We start from the raw sequence: 19,267 nt of genomic DNA, 5'->3' as shown, positions 1-19,267 counted from the left end.
GATGCTGCTTCCTCTGTTGGTTCAAGGGAGGGCAGGGCTTATCCTGGGCATGGGGAAAGTTATGGCAGCATTTTGGGGTGAATGGGGTGTTACTGACCCCACAGAGCTGTAGCTAGCTGTGCTTCTGAGAAGCTTCATGGGGCTGTGGTTAGGAAGGGGCCTTGTGTTGGGGCCCAGGAGGCTGTTGCAACTGCCCTAGGCAGAAGTAACAAGGTCTCAAATAGGGCAAAGGCAGTGGGATTAAAAAGCACAGGAGGATGAGAATGTTTAGGAGGCAAAATTCACAGTATTTGGCAACTGGTTGTCTGTGTGTCAAGGGAGGGCAGGAAGAAGCTAAGTGACTCAGAGTTTTCCACCCGGGGCGAACAAGAACACGGTCAAGCCATTAGCTGGTTAGGGGATGGGACAGGAGCTTCTGTGTGTGTGAGGTGAGAGGGCGGCAGCTGGAACTCAAGGTGCCCATGGGCCTCCTGGAAGCCAGCCCACAGTTCCCCTGGGGATCTGTGTCTCTCTGCAGAGATGCCAGCTGCTGCCCACCAGGTCTCCCAGATTGAGGGTGATGGGATGAGGCTGGAGGGATGTCCAGGAGGCCGAGGCAGGTGGAGCTGACCACTTGGGGCCACCTCAGGCCCAGCTGTGGTGCCCCCTTTCCCAGACTGTATGTTGTTCCCCAGCTCAAAGACTTCTGTCCTCTCCCCATGTCCCCTGGGACTGTTTGACCATAGGGAACCTTGTGGGGGCAGTGCTGGAGCAATGTCCTGGAAAGCAGCTCATGAGCTGGGGACCGCTGGGGCTGTCACCCCCTTTCTTTACCACCCCACCCACGGCTGCTGTGCCCCATGGGGCAGGGAGGAACCACAAACAGCCTTTTCCACCCAGGGCCAAGGACTCCCGCCAAGGCTATCCAAGCCAGATGTGCCGCACCCCTCTGGCGGGGCCGCTCTGGCAGGCAGTCTGGGCTAGATGGAGGGAGGGAAGGGAGAGGATGCCCAGGGGCCAGGAAAGCTCTGTGGTGCTGGGTGGGCTTGTGGCAGGGCTAGGGCTCTGGGCTTGGAGCGAGGGGAAGAAGGACTTCCTGGCTGGGCTCCTTGCCCTTGTCTGGGCTCTGGCTCTTTAGGGAGGTGGTCTTGGGGTGTCCACGCAGCTCCTGCAGTGGCCATACCTCCTTCTGTCCCCTAGTTTTCTCCAGGTCCCTTTGGAGCCAGCAAAACCAGAGAGGGGAGGGTGAATGTGAGTGTGTGTGTGTGTGAAGCTCTCTGCCACTTGTCAGGAAAAGTGATGACCATTGGCATAACAGTTACCCTTCAGTGGCACTTTGCACTTCAGGGGCTCATTCACATCCTTTGCCTGGACCTGCAGAGCATCCCCAGGAAGGGGGAGGGTGGGTACTAGACACCCTGGTTTTCTTCTTAGCTCCGATTTTAATGTCTGATTGTTAAGAAGTTTTTGTTCCTTGTCAGTCTAATGATGCCCCCTTGTAGCTCTTCTCACTGGTTTTTGTTTTGCCTTCTGAGCATCACAGAATACGTCTGGTTCCTTCCTGCAATGGCAGCTCCGAAGATGGGTGGCTAACCCACCCTGGACTTTCTCCCCCCGCATCCTAGGAAATATCAAACCTATTCAATGACTCTTTGAGGGGGATGAGGAGACACCCGTTTTATAGGGGAAACTGAGGCCAATAGATCCTGGGGCTACTTGCCTGGAGGTGGCAGAGCTAGTCCCTCACTCCCACCAGGGTGTCACAGTCTCTCCTCAGAGGGTTGAAGTCTCATTGATTCTGCTCTGTAATCATCAGCATTTCCCATCTCCATTACCGCCAGTTCATTTTTCCCAAAGGGATTGTCCCATTGTTTTTCCTCTTTGTTTATAGTTAGTCTATCTGGTCCAAACACCCCATTTTCATTTGAGGCCCAGAGAAGGCCAGCAATGTTTTCAAGGCCACGAAGCCCAGAAAACAGGACTCTAGACTCCCATCCCAGTGCTCCCTCAACCAGAGCCAGGACTAGGTGGAGTGAGGGGTGAGAATGTCCTGGGGCATTGCCCTGGGGCAGAGATGTTTCTGAAACCCAGTCCCTGCTCTCCAGGCCCTGGGTGTGGGGGATGAGATTTGTAAACTCAGATTTTATGGAGCTGGGCCGGCAACCCTGGGGCCCCTGTGATAAGCAGGGGCATTTGCTAGTGAGACAGTTTAGCAGGGGGATAAGTTGTGGTGGGAAGCTCTGCCTGACTTAGTGGGATGAGGTGGGCTTGGGAGGTACCAGAGTAGAACTGGGAAAGTTGGCTTTAGGGTTTCCTGTCTGTCTCCCAAAGACAGACCATAAACCGAATCTCGAGTCCCCTCCATTCTCCTTCCTGCACTCCAGGCCTGGCTGCTGCAGTTGGCATTAGCCTGCACCCCCTCCCTGGAGCATCTGTGACAGATCGACAGGAAGGCCCCAAGTTAGGGCCTGAGATCAGAAAACAGGAGAGGTGACACTCTGAATGGAGGGGACTTCTCTGCCCTTCCCTCTGGGATGGGGAACTGAATGGGGTCCTGAGCTGGTCATTGCCCTGCTCCCACCCTTACCCCATCCCCAGATGAAGCTCCTAGAATCCAGACGATAGAATCCAGCTCTCAGGAATGTCAGAACCCAATGGCCCTAGAGAGTTTGGCCGGCAGAGCTCAGCTGCCTTCCTTTGCCACCAGGGAGCAGTGCTGGGTCTGCTTGCCCACGGTCTACCCTCCCCACCTCCACCCTGGCTTTTGTCTCCGCTCCCCTGGACCCAATATTTGTCTGTCTATCTTTCTTTCAGAATTTCAAACCAATCTCAAAGTTCTGAGAAGTTAAAAATACAGTGCAACAGGTTTTTTCTAAGCTATTTAAGAGTAGGTGGCTGGCATGGCCCACCACCTTTAAATGCTTACTTGATTTTCCCACAAGGATGTCTACCAACCTGGCCCGGCCATCGAAATCAGGCACTGACATGGATACCTTAGTACCTTCTAATCTAGATGCCATGGGTGCTTCCAGTTGTCCCAGTGATGTCCTTTATGGTCATCAACAGACTCTAGCTCAGAACCAGCCCTTGCTTTTGGTTGTCACATCTCTTAGCTTCCTTCAGTGTAGAAATCACCTTGGTCTTTCTTTGACTTTTATATTCTTGTCACTTTTGAAGATTCTAGGCCATTTAATTTGTAGACTGTCCCTCCTACTGGTTGGCCCGATGCTTTCTTATGATTAGATTCTGGTAGTGGCTTTTTGGCAGGAATGTGGCAGGAGTAATATCTGTTCCCAGTGCCCCGTCTGTGGCTCACGACTTCCATTCATCCCATTACTGGTAATGTTACTTCCATCACTTGATTACACTTGATTAAAGTGGAGTCTGCCAGGAAAAGTTACTTTTTCCCCCCTTTGTAATGTGTAAGTGTACTGTGTAGGGTGGGTGCTTTGAGATGAGGTAAATATCTGTGCTTCATTAAACTTTCAATTTATTTAGTTACAGTCATGGTTATTTAACAATGGGGATAGGGTCCAAGAAATGCATCCTTAGGTGATTTCATGAGTGAACTTACACAAACCTACTACACACCAAGGCTATATGGTCTAGCCTATTGCTCCTGGGCTACACACCTGTACTGGATGTCACTGTGCTGAATACTGTAGGCAGCTGTAACAAAGTGACAAATATTTGTGTATCTGAACAAGGTTCAGTAAAAATACAGTATGATAATCTTATGGGACCACCATGGTATATGCTGGTCTGTGGTTGACCAAAATGTTGTAATGAGGCAATGACTGCATTTCTTTCTGTCAGTATGGACTCATTTAAATGCCAGTCCTATCATTATGTACTTTGATGCTCAGATCTTCCCAGATTTGACCTTGGATGCTCCTGTGTCCTTCTGTCCCTTTTTGATCGTCTGGCCCCCTTCCTAGTTTGTGTGTGTCTCTCAGTGTCTGGGTGTGCTTGTCAGCCTTTATCTCTGCCTTGATCTTGGTCTTTCTCCTCTCTCTGTCTCTCTGCTGCTGTGTCTCTGTCTGCTTCTCCCTCCACCCCCTTAGACTTGATCTCATTTTGCCTGTGTTTTGTTTTGTGTCTCTGTGGCTTGGTCTCTGTCAGCCAGCACTCCCCTCTGTGGGGTCTCCATGCCGGAGACCCTGACACTGGGCTGTGAGATGCTGCCACTTTTCCTCCTCTGAATTCACTGTCACCTCCCAGTCCGTATCTCAGAGCTGGGGGCTCTGGAGCGTGTACAAGGAGGGGATGTGGAAGAGAGTCCTCTCCAACTCCCACAGGGCTGTGATGTGTCTCTCTGTGCTTGAGAGTGCAGAGGGATGTCACAAGGGTCTGTGCCTGGAGAGGGGAAAGAGGCAGCTGCTGGGTCCTGTGTCTAGCCCCCAGCCCTTGCTGCTGGGAAGTGAATGCAGTTAGACCTCTGGTCGAGGGCTTGGGGTAGGGATCCCTCTTCTGGGGAGCCTTCAGAATAGGGAGCACGCACAGCTCTGCCTGTGCTGGGGCCCCCAAGGCAGGTGATGACAGTGCAGAGCTTTACAGCTTAGAGTGTGTCCCCATATGTGGTTGCAAAGGACAGACCATCGTAACTAAAGGGGTGTGTTGCCAGCCAAAGGAGGGAAACTGAGGCCTGTGGTAGTGGTGGCAGGTGGTGACTGGCCCAGGGCTTCACTGCAAGTTAGACACAGAGGAGGGCTTGGGTCACCAACCTGCTTCTCCTCTCCCATGTGACAGGGTATAAATTAGTCAATACAGCCACAGTTTCATAATACAAAGAATAGAAAACAAACATAAAGATGGAAGAAGCCTTCTGGGCTGAGGTAGGAGGTGGGAGTGAGGGTGGTGGGGAGAGAAGGGGGAAATGGCATTCTGAGGCCCTGGGTCAGAGAAGTCAAGGCCTATCAGTAGCAGTGTGGGCAGAGAGACTGGCACATTCATATGAAGGGACGCAGCAACAGCAAAGGAGCTGTTGCTGGTGCAACCGTAGGGCTGAACCTGAGGTTGGGTGAGAGAACTTGAGAGCACACACCAGATGCATCCTTATCTATGAAGTGCGAAAATCAGGCAATATGACTCTTTGGTGATGGAAGTCACAATAGTATTGTCATGAGGGGTGTAGAGGGAGCCTCCGGGGTGTGGTTCTGTGGGATGGACATATGTAAAATTGTGTCGAGCACTACATTTAAACTGAGTATGCATCACTGTGTGTAAGCAGTGCCTTAATGAGACAGTGAATACAAGGAAAAGAACAGTGGGAGGCCATGCAGGGGACTGTGGTCTCTGGATGCCAGGCTGTGCTAATTGCTGTCTGGGCTCAGTCCCTGGGCCCCACTGAGTCTAGGAGTCTGGGATGAGACCTTTCTCTATCCCTGGGTTTCCTTCCCTCCTCTGGACCCTGACGGATTCTTGCCATCCCTTTCCCAGTCACTGCCTACCTCTCCCAGCCCCCCAACTTCTCCCCAGGACCCCTGCCTCCTGCCAGCACTGACCCTGTGCCTCTCCTCCCACAGCCGGAGGATCTGGAGGCCCCCAAGACACACCACTTCAAGGTGAAGACCTTTAAGAAGGTGAAGCCCTGTGGAATCTGCCGCCAGGTCATCACCCGGGAGGGCTATACCTGCAAAGGTGAGTGGCTGGCCAGGCTGTGGGGGATGAGATGGCTGGGCCCAGGCAAGTCTGGGACTCTGTTGTGCACATGTCCTGGGGGTCCAAGCTGGTGCCTTTCTCATCTGCAGAAGGATTCTGACAGAGTTCATTGGATGACGAGCATGTAGGCTGGTATGGTGGGCATGGCAGGTGGTAAACGGCGTGTAGCTTGTGTTGGCATACACGTGTGAATGGCAGAAGAAAGTGTGCTAACGCCAATGGCATGTGACTGGCATCTGGAAGGTGTGTGTGGATGGTGTGTTGAGGGTGTGTGTGGCACGTAGACAGTACGTCATCGGCATGTGGAAGCCGTGTGGAGGGTTTGTGGAAGGACCTGGAGGTCACATGGATGTCATCTGGTTGAGTGTGTGGATGTGGGTGGCATGTGTCTGGCACTGGGAATCCTGCATAGAAGGCAAGCCACAATCCTCCCCTGTGGCAGTTTAGGGGTGACTTTAGGAGGCCCCGAATCGGAATTGGTGTAGGACATGCTGGCTGCTGCGCTTTCAATCTCTATTCTCACGTGCTTCTGGCACAGCCTGTGCTTGGCTGAGACTGTTGCCAGAGAAGTCAGTGTCTTGTCCCAGATCACTCAGTGACATCAGCAGGAGGCTCTGTCCCCAGTCTCAGAGACTGACACCATCATCCATCCAGTTGCCTCACTAGAGGGCCCCCTCTCTTTCTCTCTCATATCCTATCAGTCACCAGGCACCCAAGGACAGCTCAAGACACCCAGCTTGGCATCATTTCCTCCAGCTCAGCTGCCGTCATCTCTCACCTGGACAAGTGCCTCAGCTCTGCCTTCTCCTGTTTTCCTGAGCTACTCTCTGCCATCCACCCCCCCACCAGCTTCCAATGGGGCTGGTTATGTCAGCAGGCCCCTGGGGTAAAGTCTTTGGGAGCCCCCATGACTGCAAGACAAAGCACAGGCCCCTTCCCAGGGCTGCAGGGCCCACAGGGTCAGCCCCTGCCCAGCTCTCTGCCCCAGGGCTCCCACCCTAGCCCCACACTCTTTGTATAAACCTTGACCATGTGGGCTGTGTCTAATAGGCCCTGCTGGCCCACGTTCTTTGTAGCCCTGGAGCTTTTTGTCACATGACTCTCTCTACCTCTCTCTATGCTGATGTCCCAGTGGGCTGGGACCTGGGTGTCAGAGTCCAGTGAGCAATTTGTAAAGCCCAAGTGCTCACAGTCATGACCTTATCTGATGCTGACAGCATCAGGAAGGCACTTGTGTCATCCTCATTTTACAGAGGAGGAAACTGAGGCTGAGAGGGGTCATATCTCCTGCCAAGGCACCAAGCTGACTGGGGTGGAGTGGGTTTTTCAGGGTCTATGCTCTTGGGGAATAGAAAACATTTCAGCTGGGTGTTGGAGGTAGGAGTGGGAGTGGAAGCCTGTGAGTGTGAGTATGTGTGAATGTGTGTGGAGGGCATTCTAGGCAAGGTCTGCCAGGAACCTTAACGGAAGGGCTGGGACACCCAGCATGAGTTTAGGGGCCCAAAGGAAATTTTGCAATACCGAGATCGGCCACGTGGTGTCACCCTCCTCTGAAGAAGTCTGGCGGGTTCTTTCTGGCGGGGTGTGTGTGTGTGTGGGGGGAGCCAGGGTTGAAGTCACAGAAGAATAGTAGAGAGCAAGATTTTGCATTTCATTTGTATAACAGTCCCCCATGCTGCCCTGCACTCAGAGGCTGCCTAACTTTGATTCTGGCTCTCCCCCTAGTGTCTTCCCATTATCCCAGGGGGCTGCGGTGATAGGAGGCAGCCCCAGGGGTGGGGCAGGAGGAAGCCCTGGGGACCTCACTGTATGACCTTGGGCACATGTCTTGCTGAAGCCTCCTGTGGCCCCTTGTTCTAGGTCCCCCAGTTGACTTGGCCTGGGGGCTGGAGTTGAGGAGGGGGATTGACTCTATGAGAATGGTACGCTTCCAAAGTGGCCGTCCTTTCACCCAGAGCCCAGCCTGACCCTGCCGGTATGAGCCAGTGGGGAGGGTGGGTGGCCAGGCTGGTTTGGCAGCTCTGGCTGGGCCCTGGTGCAGGGTGGGGAGTTGGGAAGGAAGCTAGGGCTATGCTCCAGAGGCACCACCAGGTGTCAGGACTGGGCCATGGAAGGTGGAGACGACAGGCCAGCGGGAAGGAAGGAAGAAGTGTCCTGTCTGTACAGGCCAAGCGCACCTCAGGATGAGGACTGAGACTCCCGGGCTGGGGGCAAGGTTGGGAACCCCTGGGATCACTGTGGAATGCAGGAGTGGAGCAACTCTGTCTTTGGAACCAAGAAGTTGTGGTGGCAGGAGGTGGACAGACCATCTTCCCTGCCCACCCACCCATCCCTCCAGGGCTGCCAGGTGTGGTTGTATGGGTTGTATCCTGGCTGAGGGCCCATGTCTGTTCCTGAAGCCCAAAGGTTTGTTCTGCTCTCTGGTTCCTCGTAGTGTTTAAGTCTCAGCTCAGCCCAGCAAGACTTGGATTAGCGGCTGGGAGTGGTGGGTGGAGCGGCGTATACCAAGGCCCTGGATTTGCAGTCTCTATGGGACTTGCAACATTGAGGAAACTTCTGCTGGAGGCAGAGGGCAATGAGGAAACTTTCCTATACCTGGAGATACTAGGACATCTGTCCTTTCTGTCCTGGCTGCCTGGCTCTATAGCGTGGACCATTCTTCTTCTTCCTGCCCTCCTGCATTTCTCATTTGATGTAATATGACAGTAGGGGTGGGCAAGGGAGGCAAGGAGCTCAAGGTCTGGTCCTGGTTCTGGGAGACTCAAAGACAGACAAGGAAGCGAGGGGGCAGGACACATGGGTGTAATAGACATACAGGGAAAGACATTCTGGGAGACCTGGGAAAGTCTTACTGTGCTGTGTTTGTCTCCTGTGTGCTATAGGGTGAAGAGAAACCTGTCCTTTGTCTCTGGAGGTTACTGTGCAACTGAGGGTGGGGGTGGGGTCCTAATGCTAGGGACTAAAGCTCTGTGTGAGGCATATACTGGTGGCTGAGAAAATGAGAGGACAAGAGGCAGAGGGACATCGTTAGCGGCCTGGGCTCTATTTCTGGTCCTGCCTCTCACAACTTGTGTGACCTTAGATAAGTCTCTTCACATCTAGGGCCTCAGATTTCTCATCTATGATTGAGGAGGCTGAACTAAGAAAGCTCAATGAGGCCTAGACAGTCTAGGGTCTTGAAAAATCCCCTGGTTGGAGTCCACAAAGGCAGGATAATTTGCCCAGCACAGGCTGCCACTTCACCTCCTCCAGGTACCATGCATCCATCCCACAGTCATGAGCTGAGCTATCCTCTGGGCTAGATGCCATGCCAGGTGCTGGTGCTGGGAGCCAGTCCATACTGAAGAAGATGGACACAGTCGGACAATCATAGACCATGTTGGCAAAGCTGACACAGGTTTGATTCAGCAGCCATGTACTGTCAGGCTTCAGCAGGGAAGGCACATGTAGGCTGGGTCTTTATTCCAGATAGTGAGTTACCTACAGGTCCCTGGAACAGTGCTCTAAGGGAGTCCCCAGAGGGAGGCTGGATGGGCTCAGAGCTTTGCTCAAGGGCCCTAGTCTCCCGCCAAGCTGAGACCCAAGGGAAGAGACCAGAATGTCAGCTCAGGAGCCCAAGGGGTGCTGTGTGGAAATGGTTTGGATCTTTATCCTTCTCAATGCCTTTTGGTCAGAGGGAAATAGTCATTTGCAGTTTCCTTTGAGCAGGATGTACCTGGAAAGACAATTGAGCTTTTAATAGGAAATGCTGACCCAGAAAGCCTCATTGGTTAAATTCAGGGAAAACTTGTTTCCAGGAACTCCTTCCCTCCATTATCTCTCTGGGGACTCCAGCTCTTCCCCTGTGTTTGAAGACCTCATTGAATCTATTAGAGGCTGTCTGGCAGGGTGGGAAGACTCTGGGTTTCTAGATCTGGCTGGCCACTTCTTGACTGTGTGACCTTGGGTGAGACACTTAACCTCTCTGAGCCTGGCTTTCCCTTTTCTCTTAATGAGGGAGCTAGACTAGAGCAGAGGCTGTAAACTGTGTTTCAAAGGAGTGTTTTAGGGGTCCAAGAGGGTGGGAAAGATATGAAATGCAAAGGAAGTCTTAAGGTGTCAGGGTTCTGGAACCCCTGCCCACTTCTGTCAGAACAGCTGTGGTTTTAGGAGTTAAATATGTTAGGCCAAAAGCCTGGCACTTGGCTCAGAGGTCCTGGATTCAAATACCAGCTCTGACCTTTACCATTGAGAACCTGGGCAGATTGCTTCACCTCTCTGAGCCTCAGTTTCTTCACTTTAAGACTTTTCTTTTTTTTTTTTTTTTGTTGTTGTTGTTGCAGTTTGGCCAGGGCTGGGTTCGAACCCACCACCCTTAGTATATGGGGCTGGTGCCCTACTCACTGAGCCACATGCACCGCCCCAGTTTCTTCACTTTTAAAATAGGATGAACAGAGCGGTGCCTGTGGCTCAGTGGGTAGGGTGCCACACCCCATATGCCGAGGGTGGCGGGTTTAAACCCGGTCCCAGCCTAACTGCAACAACAAAAAAATAGCCAGACATTGTGGCCAGTGCCTGTAGTCCCAGCTACTTGGGAGGCTGAGGCAAGAGAATCACCTAAGCCCAGCAGTTGGAGGTTGCTGTGAGCTGTGTGAGGCCACGGCCTCTACTGAGGGCCATAAAGTGAGACTCTGTCTCTACAAAATAAAATAAAGGGGGGGCGAACATCAGTACGTCCCTCATCAGGTTACTGTGGGGGTTAAATAAGATAATATATGCATGTGTGCAAGGCTCACAATAGAGCCTGGCCCCTAGCAAGGATTCAGTAAATCTTAACTGACATCAGTGATTCTACATACAACGAGGCCATCTGCACGAAGAGTTTGGCTGCAAAAATCAAAGTTTGAAAGCCACCAGATGGGATGATCTAGAGAAGATTTCTTCTTGTTCCTACTTGAGAGCCAGGTCAGCCCTCAGACCACCTCCTGAGACATTCGTCAGGGTTCTCTGGAAGAAGAGAACCAATAGGTTGTGTGGAGATAGAGAGAGAGATAGAGATTTATTTTAAGGAATTGAATTTGCTAGTGTGATTGTAGAGACTTGCAAAGTCCAAAATCCGTCTGAAGATTTGTGGTCAATTCCAAAAGCAGTGTGCTGGCAGAATTCATTATGGCTTAGGTAAGTTTTTCAATTGATTGGATGAGACCCACCAACGTTACGGAGCATAATGTGTTTTACACAAAGTTTACTAATTTAAATGTGAATCTCATTTAAAAATAATACCTTCTCAGAAACATCTAGAATGCATTTGTCCAAATATATGGGTAGCGTGGCCTAGACAAGTTGACTCATGAAATTAACCACTGCACACCCCTAGTCTGGGCCCTGGAAGTGGATAGGCAGAGCAGAGCTGAGTGGCTGGTGAGCAGGTGAGCATCCAGGCCTGTCTTCCTGCCAGCTGGGGAAGGAGCTGAAGCTGGACAAGGCATATGAGCAGTTATTGCCGGGGTCAGGTGCACACTGAGGCTATGTGCTCATTTTCCAACTAAAGTCGAGGAGGAAAAGGCCATTTAGATCTCAACAATGTTGGCTTCCTGTGTTCCGAGAGGCAGGAAGCCACCCCAGGACAGAGTACCGGTGGCCTAGCTGAGAAGAGCAGAGGCCAAGGGCTGGAGCTGGGGTGTTTCTCCACCCCAGCAGGTAACCCAAGGGACCCTCCTAACTATGGGGCTCTCTGCTCCTCTCAGGCCACCACTGGATACTGTTGTGTGGGGACAGTGTTGATCTCCTGGTGGAGATGAGTTCCTGGGAATCCATGGAGTTTAGGTTTGACAAGACACTCCTCCAGGGCACCAGAGTGCTGGCTCAGGAGGGTGCTGTAGGTGGGCTTGTGACTTTTAGGCCTTCTGTGGGAGTTGGAGGCCATGGTCTGCTGGGGTGGGGTTGATCCTGACATGTGTGGAGAACTCAGGCATCTGAAAGGTGCTGGGAGAAGGGAAGGCTGGGTTTCTCCTGCCAACCTCTATCCACTCAGTGAGAAATAGTACCTTGCAGAGTGAGTGTCCCTGTCACCCACAGACTGACTGTTTCCCAATAGCCTCTGGCACATTCTCAGGGTTGGAACCTGGTTTTCCTCCTCTCCTGGTTGGAGGAAGACATGGGTGGTGACATCAATGGAGAGTCTTAGTCTGTTGGGCTGCTACACCAAAACTACAAACAACAGAATTTTTACTGCTTATAGTTCCTGGAGGCTGGAGCTCCAAAATCAAGGCACCCACAGATTTGACCAGCAGGGCCTGGTCTCTGCTTCCAAGATGGTATTTTGTTTTTGCATCCTTTGGAGGGGACAAATGCCGTGGGCTCACATGGTGGAAGGTTCAAAGGGAGGGCAAAAAGGACTATCTTAACCTTGAATAGCCAAGACATTACTCAGAAATAAAAACAAAGCAGGAGGTATTACACTACCAGTCCTCAGACTATACTGTAAATCGATAGTGATTAAAACAGCATGGTACTGGCACAAAAACAGAGAGGTAGATGTATGGAACAGAATAGAGAACCAAGAGATGAACCCAGCTACTTACTGTTACTTGATCTTTGACAAGCCAATTAAAAACATACAGTGGGGATAAGATTTCCTATTTAACAAATGGTGTTGGGTGAACTGGCTAGTGACCTGTAGAAGATTGAAACTAGACCTACACCTTTCACCATTAACTAAGATAGACTCTCACTGGATTAAGGATTTAAACTTAAAACATGAAACTATACAAATACTTGAAGAAAGTGCAGGGAAAACTCTTGAAGAAATTGGCCTGGGCGAATATTTTATGAGGAGGACCCTCCGGGCAATTGAAGCAGCATCAAAAATACACTACTGGAACCTGATCAAACTAAAAAGCTTCTGCACAGCCAAGAACACAGTATGTAAAGTAAGCAGACAGCCCTCAGAATGGGAGAAGATATTTGCAGGTTATGTCTCTGACAAAGGTTTAATAACCAGAATCCACAGAGAACTGAAACATATTAGCAAGAAAAGAACAAGTGATCCCATCTCAGGGTGGGCAAGGGACTTGAAGAGAAACTTCTCTGAAGAAGACAGGTGCATGGCCTACAGACATATGAAAAAATGCTCATCATCCTTAATCATCAGAGAAATGCAAATCAAAACTACTTTGAGATATCATATAACTCCAATAAGATTAGCCCACATCACAAAATCCCCAAACCAGAGATGTTGGCGTGGATATGGAGAAAAGGGAATACTTCTACACTGCTGGTAGGAATGCAAACTAATATGTTCCTTTTGGAAAGATGTTTGGAGAACACTTAGAGATCTAAAAATAGACCTGCCATTCAATCCTACAATTCTTGTACTAGGTGTATATCCAGAAGACCAAAAATCACATTATAACAAAGATATTTGTACCAGAATGTTTATTGCAGGCCCAATTCATAATTGCTAAGTCATGGAAGAAGCCCAAGTGCCCATCTACCCACGAATGGATTATTAAATTGTGGTATATGTACACCATGGAATATTATGCAGCCTTATAGAAAGATGGAGACTTTACCTCTTATATGTTTACATGGATGGAGCCGGAATATTTTCTTCTTAGCAAAGTAGCTCAAGAATGGAAGAAAAAGTATCCAATGTACTCAGCCCTACTATGAAACTAATTTATGGCTTTCATATGAAAGCTATAACCCAATTATAGCCCAAGAAGAAGGGGAAAGGGGAGAGGGAGGGGAGGGAAGGGAGTAGGATGGGTGGAAGGAAGGTAATTGGTGGGACCACACATACCGTGCATCTTACATGTGAAGGGTACATGTGAAATTTACTAGGTGTAGAATATAAATGTCTTAACACAATAACTAAAAAAATGCTGTGAAGGCTATGTTAATCAGTTTGATGAAAATATTTCAAATTATATATAAAACCAGAACATTGTACCCCATGATTGCATTAATGTACACAGCTATGATTTAATTAAAAAAAAAAAAAGACTATCTCACTCCCTCATGCCCTTTCATTAGGGCACTGATCCATCCATAAGGTCCCAGAGTCCCCATGGCCTGATCACATCCTAAAGGACTCACATCCCTTGTAATACTATCACAGTGGGTGCCAAAGTATGAATTTAGGCGGGACACACATATTCAAACAACAGCAGAAATGAGACTGGCCATGTTACACAGGCTCTCACAGGTGGAACAAGGCTGGGAGACCACCTGTTGCAGGGGCACAAAAGCCAGGGGCTTCAAGGTTAAGGCAGGTGAATAAATGTGGGACATGGTGGAAATCCTAGCCCCTGGGGAGATCTGCTCAGCCCAATGCATTCCAACTAATTTATAAAGTCTCGGTGTTTTAAGCACTTAGCCATCAAATGAAGGCAAGGGTGGGGGCCCAGTTCACCTGGGAAGCTGCCATTCAGGGGACATGGAGTCTGAGATGCATGACTTGCTTCAGTCAGATAGCTACATGAAAGCACTCAGGGTTGGAATCTAGGTCTCTTGTCTAGCAGATGGGGGCTCTTCTGTATAATAACAGTGAAAACAAAGGTGATAAAGATGCCGCTGAGAGCAGGTTACCCTTCCATACAGCACACTCTGTGCCAAGCATAACTTCTAGGCCTCCTTTAATCCTCACAAGAGCCCTGTGAGGTAGATGCTGTTTTCACCTACAGATGAAGAAATGGAGGCTCAGAGTGTTTAAGTGACCTGGCCCAGATCACACAGCAAGTGCATGACTACATTGGAGCTGACAGTCCCTCTGCATGCCACCAGGTGGGGAGTGTGTAGACAAACAGCAGTGTCAGCAGATGAGTGAGGGAAGGGTCAGTTAATTCCCTCAACCCCCCAGTCCCCCACCCTCCTTACTAGGCCAGGTGGTGTTCAAAGCAGCTAGCACGGACTCCCAAGTCCTGGCCTGCCCCTCCCTGTAGGGGCTGGTGCCAGAGTGGGGCTTACCCACCCTCACTTGTATTGTTCTACCCACCCTTGTCCCAGGGGTTTAGACTGAGGAGAATTCTTCTGATTTGAAATTTCCTTCACATTTGTTGAGCCCCATCTGTGAATCAGGCCCTGTGCTGGGGGAAGAGGCAGGGTACAAAGCTGGAATGTTGAACAGAACCACCCTTTTTTGTCTCAGAGAAGCAGCTGGATGTGGGGTTGGTGGGGACAGCAAATCATAAAGGAATATTTAATCCTGTAAGGTGACAAGAACTTTCTAAGCCTGTGAGCTGAAGATTCTGGGAGCACAGGAAAGGAGGGACTATCTTTGAGCACCTGATTATCCAAGAGAGACAGGAAGTAGGTATTGAAGGATCCATGAGTTTACCCTTCCAGACCTGCTCCTTGCAGACTCAACATGCCATTTGGGGAGTTCAGTGTGACAGGAACAGATTTCTTTTGGGGCACTGGCAGGAGATGGAGACAAGACCAGGCCATGCAGGAGATGTGCTGAGGAGCTGGATGAGGTTCCATGCAGGGCTCTGATGTGATCAGTTTGTATTTGAGAGTGGTCTGGGGCTCTGTGGATGGAAGAGGGCAAGGCTGGTGGGGAGATGGGCTCAGGGAGGGGTAACCGGGCTGAACTGGGGCAACGGTGGAGAGCGGGGGAGGAAGGCTGGGATTCAATAACCTCTTTGGGGTTTCTTTCTGGGACATGATAACTAATTACTTCGTAGGGTAAGTAAAGGGGAGGAGTTAAAAAGATGGGTGTGCAGGCACTAAGGAGCAAAGTAGGACCCAGGTGACGGCCTCTGGTCTCTGTTCCCAGCATCAACTGCCTTTGGTCTCTTGCTACCTGAGTGGTTCTGAGCTCTGATTTCTATATTAGTGATCAAGTACTGCACAAAAATTACCCCTGAACTTAGCAGTTTAAAACAAATACAAAATTATGATTCCCTACAGTTTCTTAGCTGGTGTTCTGGCTCAGGGTATCTGTCCCATGAAATTGCAGTCAGGATGTCAGGGGGCTGTATTCAACAGAAGGACTGGCTGGGGCTGGTCCACCTCCCACCTGGCTCACTCACATGGGGCAAGTTGGACCTGGCTGTTGGAAGGAGGCCTCAGCTCCTCACCTCAGGGACCTCTCCACAGGGCTGCTTGAGTGTCCCTAGAGCAAGTGATCCAAGAGACCAAGACTCAAGTCACAGTGTCTTTTATGGCTTAGCCTCATTTCTTTAATATCTGCCATTTCTATAGTATCCGATTGATTACACAAATCAGCCCTATTCAGTGTGGGAGGTGAATCCCAGAGGGCATGAATTCCAGAGGCAAGAAACAAGGGCAGCCACTTGTGAGCTTGCTTGACAGTTTCTTTTTCTGTGACATCGTCAACTGTCTCATTGACCTGAGATGTGAGAGACCAGCAGAATTACAGCAAGAGGGATGCAAGTTAGAGAGCAGGCCACACTACTCCATGGGAGAAGACCTGAAAAAAGGTGACCAAGAATGGAAAGGAGGAGCCCCTGGGGTGGGGATGGAGCCTCAGCAAGAGGGCTTCCTTGGGGTTGGGGCCAGGTGCTTCTGAAAGTGTCAAAATCCATTCGTGGGGTGTTGGCCATGCCTGTCCTGCTTGGCACCTGCTGCTTGTATTCAGTTTGCTGAGCTTCTGTCTTCTGGGCTGGGAGTTGCCCCCTAGTACAGAGAGGCAGAGAACGATTTCTCCACGTGCTACCACTTGAGGGCATTTGCTGAATGTCTGCCCACTGTGTGACAGGGACAGACATGCCGTATATGGTCATGCATGCTTTGGTCAAGTACTGCCAAGGGCGCCTACTGAAAGAGCATTGGAATTAGTCTGTGCTTTGCTTACTAAGCCAGGCACCCTGGCACAGGGCTGATCCGTCTGGAGAAAGGGTGCCTTCTTGCCATTGCACAAAGACACTGTGCACTAGCCCAGCTGTAAGTCCACAGGGCTGGTCAGAGGGTGGCCTTCTACTTTGCACAAAGATGCTGCATGGTCCTGTGTCCCTGAAGCAGATACTCTCCTAGCTGCTGGGGTTACAGTGTGAATGATACAGTCATGCTCCTGCCCTCAGACCTAGATAAGTTAGCAGGAAATCACCCAAGATGACTTCAGATAGTGAATGGTGCTAAAGAAATAACCAAGGTGGTGAGAAGGAATAATGGGGACCTTGTCTAGTTTGGGTGGTCAGAAAGGCCTCTTTGAGGATATCTTTGAGTGGATTCCAGAAGGCTAAGAGGGGTGCTGGGGTCAAGAAGAGTATTCCAGGCAGCTGGAGCAGCATGTACCAAGGTCCTGAGGTAGGAAGCAGCTTGGTGCATTCTGGGAACTGTCAGAGTGTAGAGTATGCTGGAGGAAAGTGGAGTCCTGAGTCCCATTGTGCTCCTCGTGGCTAGACTGTGGGTAGAGGCCCAGAGTGGACAATTAGGGATGCCTTTTTGGTTGAACATGAGATGTTGGGATAGGTATAATTAAATGGGGGTGCATATGAACTCCAGGGAAGATCTTCAGTCAAGTCCAAGTCAACAAACATTTATTAAGCCTCTACTGTGGGCCAGATACTCCGTGTGTGTGTGTGTGTGTGTGTGTGAGAGAGAGAGAGAGAGAGATCGTTCATACTTGTGTGCCAGGTCCCTCCTTGAAAGAACTGAACCCACAATGTAGGAACCCAAGTAGCAAAGGGAAATGTTTCTCTGTCTGGACACAGTGGACCTCTAAGGGCCTTCCAAGTCAGGCCACATGAGGATTTCCCAATTCCACACTCTGTGGCCAGCCAAAGCCTAGTGGGTGGGGCTGGGGTATGTTGGTGTCCCAGAGGGAATACCTTCTGGAAGAGAGGGACCTGCTGCCTGGAATGGTGGGGGCTCCTGTTCTCGGAGAGGGAGAAGCAAAAATAGTGGTTGGATAGGTATGACTCTGGGGGTGACTGGACAGTATGTCCTGGTGTGGCCAGTGTGGAGATGTCCCTGAGCTGGGCTGGGTGGCTGGTGGGGTCAGGAAAGCCTTGCTCAGCATGGGCTGAGTCACAGGCCTAAGCTGGGCCAGGACTAGGTCCTGGGAGAAGGTCCTATGCTAGGGCTACTGGCCAAGGTCACATCTCAGGCTCCACCCAGTGTGCCTCCCAGCTTCTCCCCCAGCCCCAGCCCAGCCCCTAGCATTTCAGACAAACCAGAAGTCCAAGGAGCGCAGGGAACCCTCAGGTCTCTTTTGGCTGTTCTGGGCCTTAATCTGTGCCTTGGCTTCTCCTTCTGTATTCTGCTGAGAATCAGGTTGGCTCAAAGCTGGAAGAGGGTGGGACGCCCTAGGTCCCAGAGAAGGGGGCAGCTGGCTGTGGTTGTTCTCTGACCAGGGCCCCCGACCCACCTGCCTCAGTAGGTCCTGGGCAGCCAACAAGACCAAGTCAGCATAGAAATCAGCTCAGGAGACCTCTCACCCCACCCATGTGACCTGCTGAGAGGGGGGTCACCAAATCCTTGGGTGGAGTCCCAGAGCCTGGGGGGTGGGGTGTCAGGGCTGGGGATATTCCAGGCTTTGGGAACCTGATAGGAAATGTGATTCCAGCTTCTGAGTCTGTGTGGGTGTGGTGTGTACTCATCACTTGAAGTTTGTGTGAGCATTTGGGCACTGAGGGTCTCTCATGGAACTGTGTGTGGGTGATCTGGGTCAGAGGGTCTCCTCTGCATGAGCATGTGTGAGGCTGTGTGTTTGTGTGTGTGTATGTATGCAGCTGTGTCTATGGGTGGGAGTGGTTCTGAGGGAGTGTGCGTTTGAAAGTGTGGACATGTGTCTGTATGGGCCTTCTCCTGCATCCTGAATTGGGCCTGTGTCTTTCGGGGGTTGGGGGGACAGTGAGTGTGATTTGTTTGGCGGGTGTTGTATGCCTGTGGGTTCTGTGCGTGTAAGGGGAGCCGGCCGCCTTATTCCTGCAGAGGCTGGTGCGGAGTCTGGGTCTGGCTATCTCTGCCCCTGGCGACTGCAGCGGGAGAGCCTCCCTCCTGTTCCCCGCAATCTCCCGCGACCAGAGGGGCTCTGGCGCTGGGGGCCGGTGCCTCCTCGCCCGCGGGTTCGCAGGCCCGGGCGCTCCCGCCCCGCAGGCCCGGAGAAGCAGCGGCAGCCGCTCCCCTCCGTCCCCTCCCTCCCTCTGTCCCTCCTTCCCTCCCGAGCGCGGATTGCGGGCGAGGGTGGGAGGAGATTTCGCGGAGTTTCCATTTCATACCTCGCGGCTAAAACTTTCTTTCTGTGTCTCACCCTCTTGCAGTCTGCAGCTTCTCCTGTCATCGGAAATGCCAGGCCAAGGTAAGGGGCTGCGAGCTGGCGGGGCCCCAGAGGACTGGGACGGGCCTGGGTTGGGGTCCCGGAGTGGAACGCAGCGGGGGGGCCGGGGAGGGTAGTGGAATGGGGGCGGCGCCCTAGTCGTCCCTCCTCCTCTCTTTGTTTATGCAAAGCACCGAGGCAAGGAAGCTAGCCCAGGTCAAGGTGAAGGCGAAGGCCCAGGGGGCGGGGGCGGGGCGCGCTGGGGAGCTAGGAGGATTGGTAGGGGGCTGGGCGCGCCGTCGAGGCGACTACAGAAGGTGGCTGGCGGGGCCCCAGATCGGAGGGAGGGGCCTTTGAAGGTGTTTCTCCTAGTTCTCTAGGGGGAGTGGGGACTAGCAGGAGGGAGATACATTTCAATTA

At 51.5% G+C, this 19,267-nt stretch overlaps 1 protein-coding gene across 10 annotated transcripts in view; it reads left to right on the top strand.

Moving 5' to 3' along the window:
- Positions 1 to 19,267, top strand: part of TNS1 (tensin 1) — a 218,177-nt gene that overhangs the window by 25,223 nt on the left and 173,687 nt on the right. For 9 of the 10 annotated variants that reach the window (XM_053598389.1, XM_053598392.1, XM_053598391.1 and 6 more), the window contains 2 exons: positions 5,505 to 5,619; positions 18,852 to 18,889. In XM_053598389.1, coding sequence (XP_053454364.1) covers positions 5,505 to 5,619; positions 18,852 to 18,889 — 153 coding nt within the window. Of the gene's footprint in view, positions 1 to 5,504; positions 5,620 to 17,817; positions 17,863 to 18,851; positions 18,890 to 19,267 lie in introns of those variants that run through there. The other variant, XM_053598394.1, reaches the window with a different exon arrangement.

Source organism: Nycticebus coucang, chromosome 7 (genome assembly GCF_027406575.1).
Source record: "Nycticebus coucang isolate mNycCou1 chromosome 7, mNycCou1.pri, whole genome shotgun sequence".
Taxonomy (NCBI): Eukaryota; Metazoa; Chordata; class Mammalia; order Primates; family Lorisidae; genus Nycticebus; species Nycticebus coucang.
This window is presented reverse-complemented; position numbering and strand designations above follow the sequence as displayed.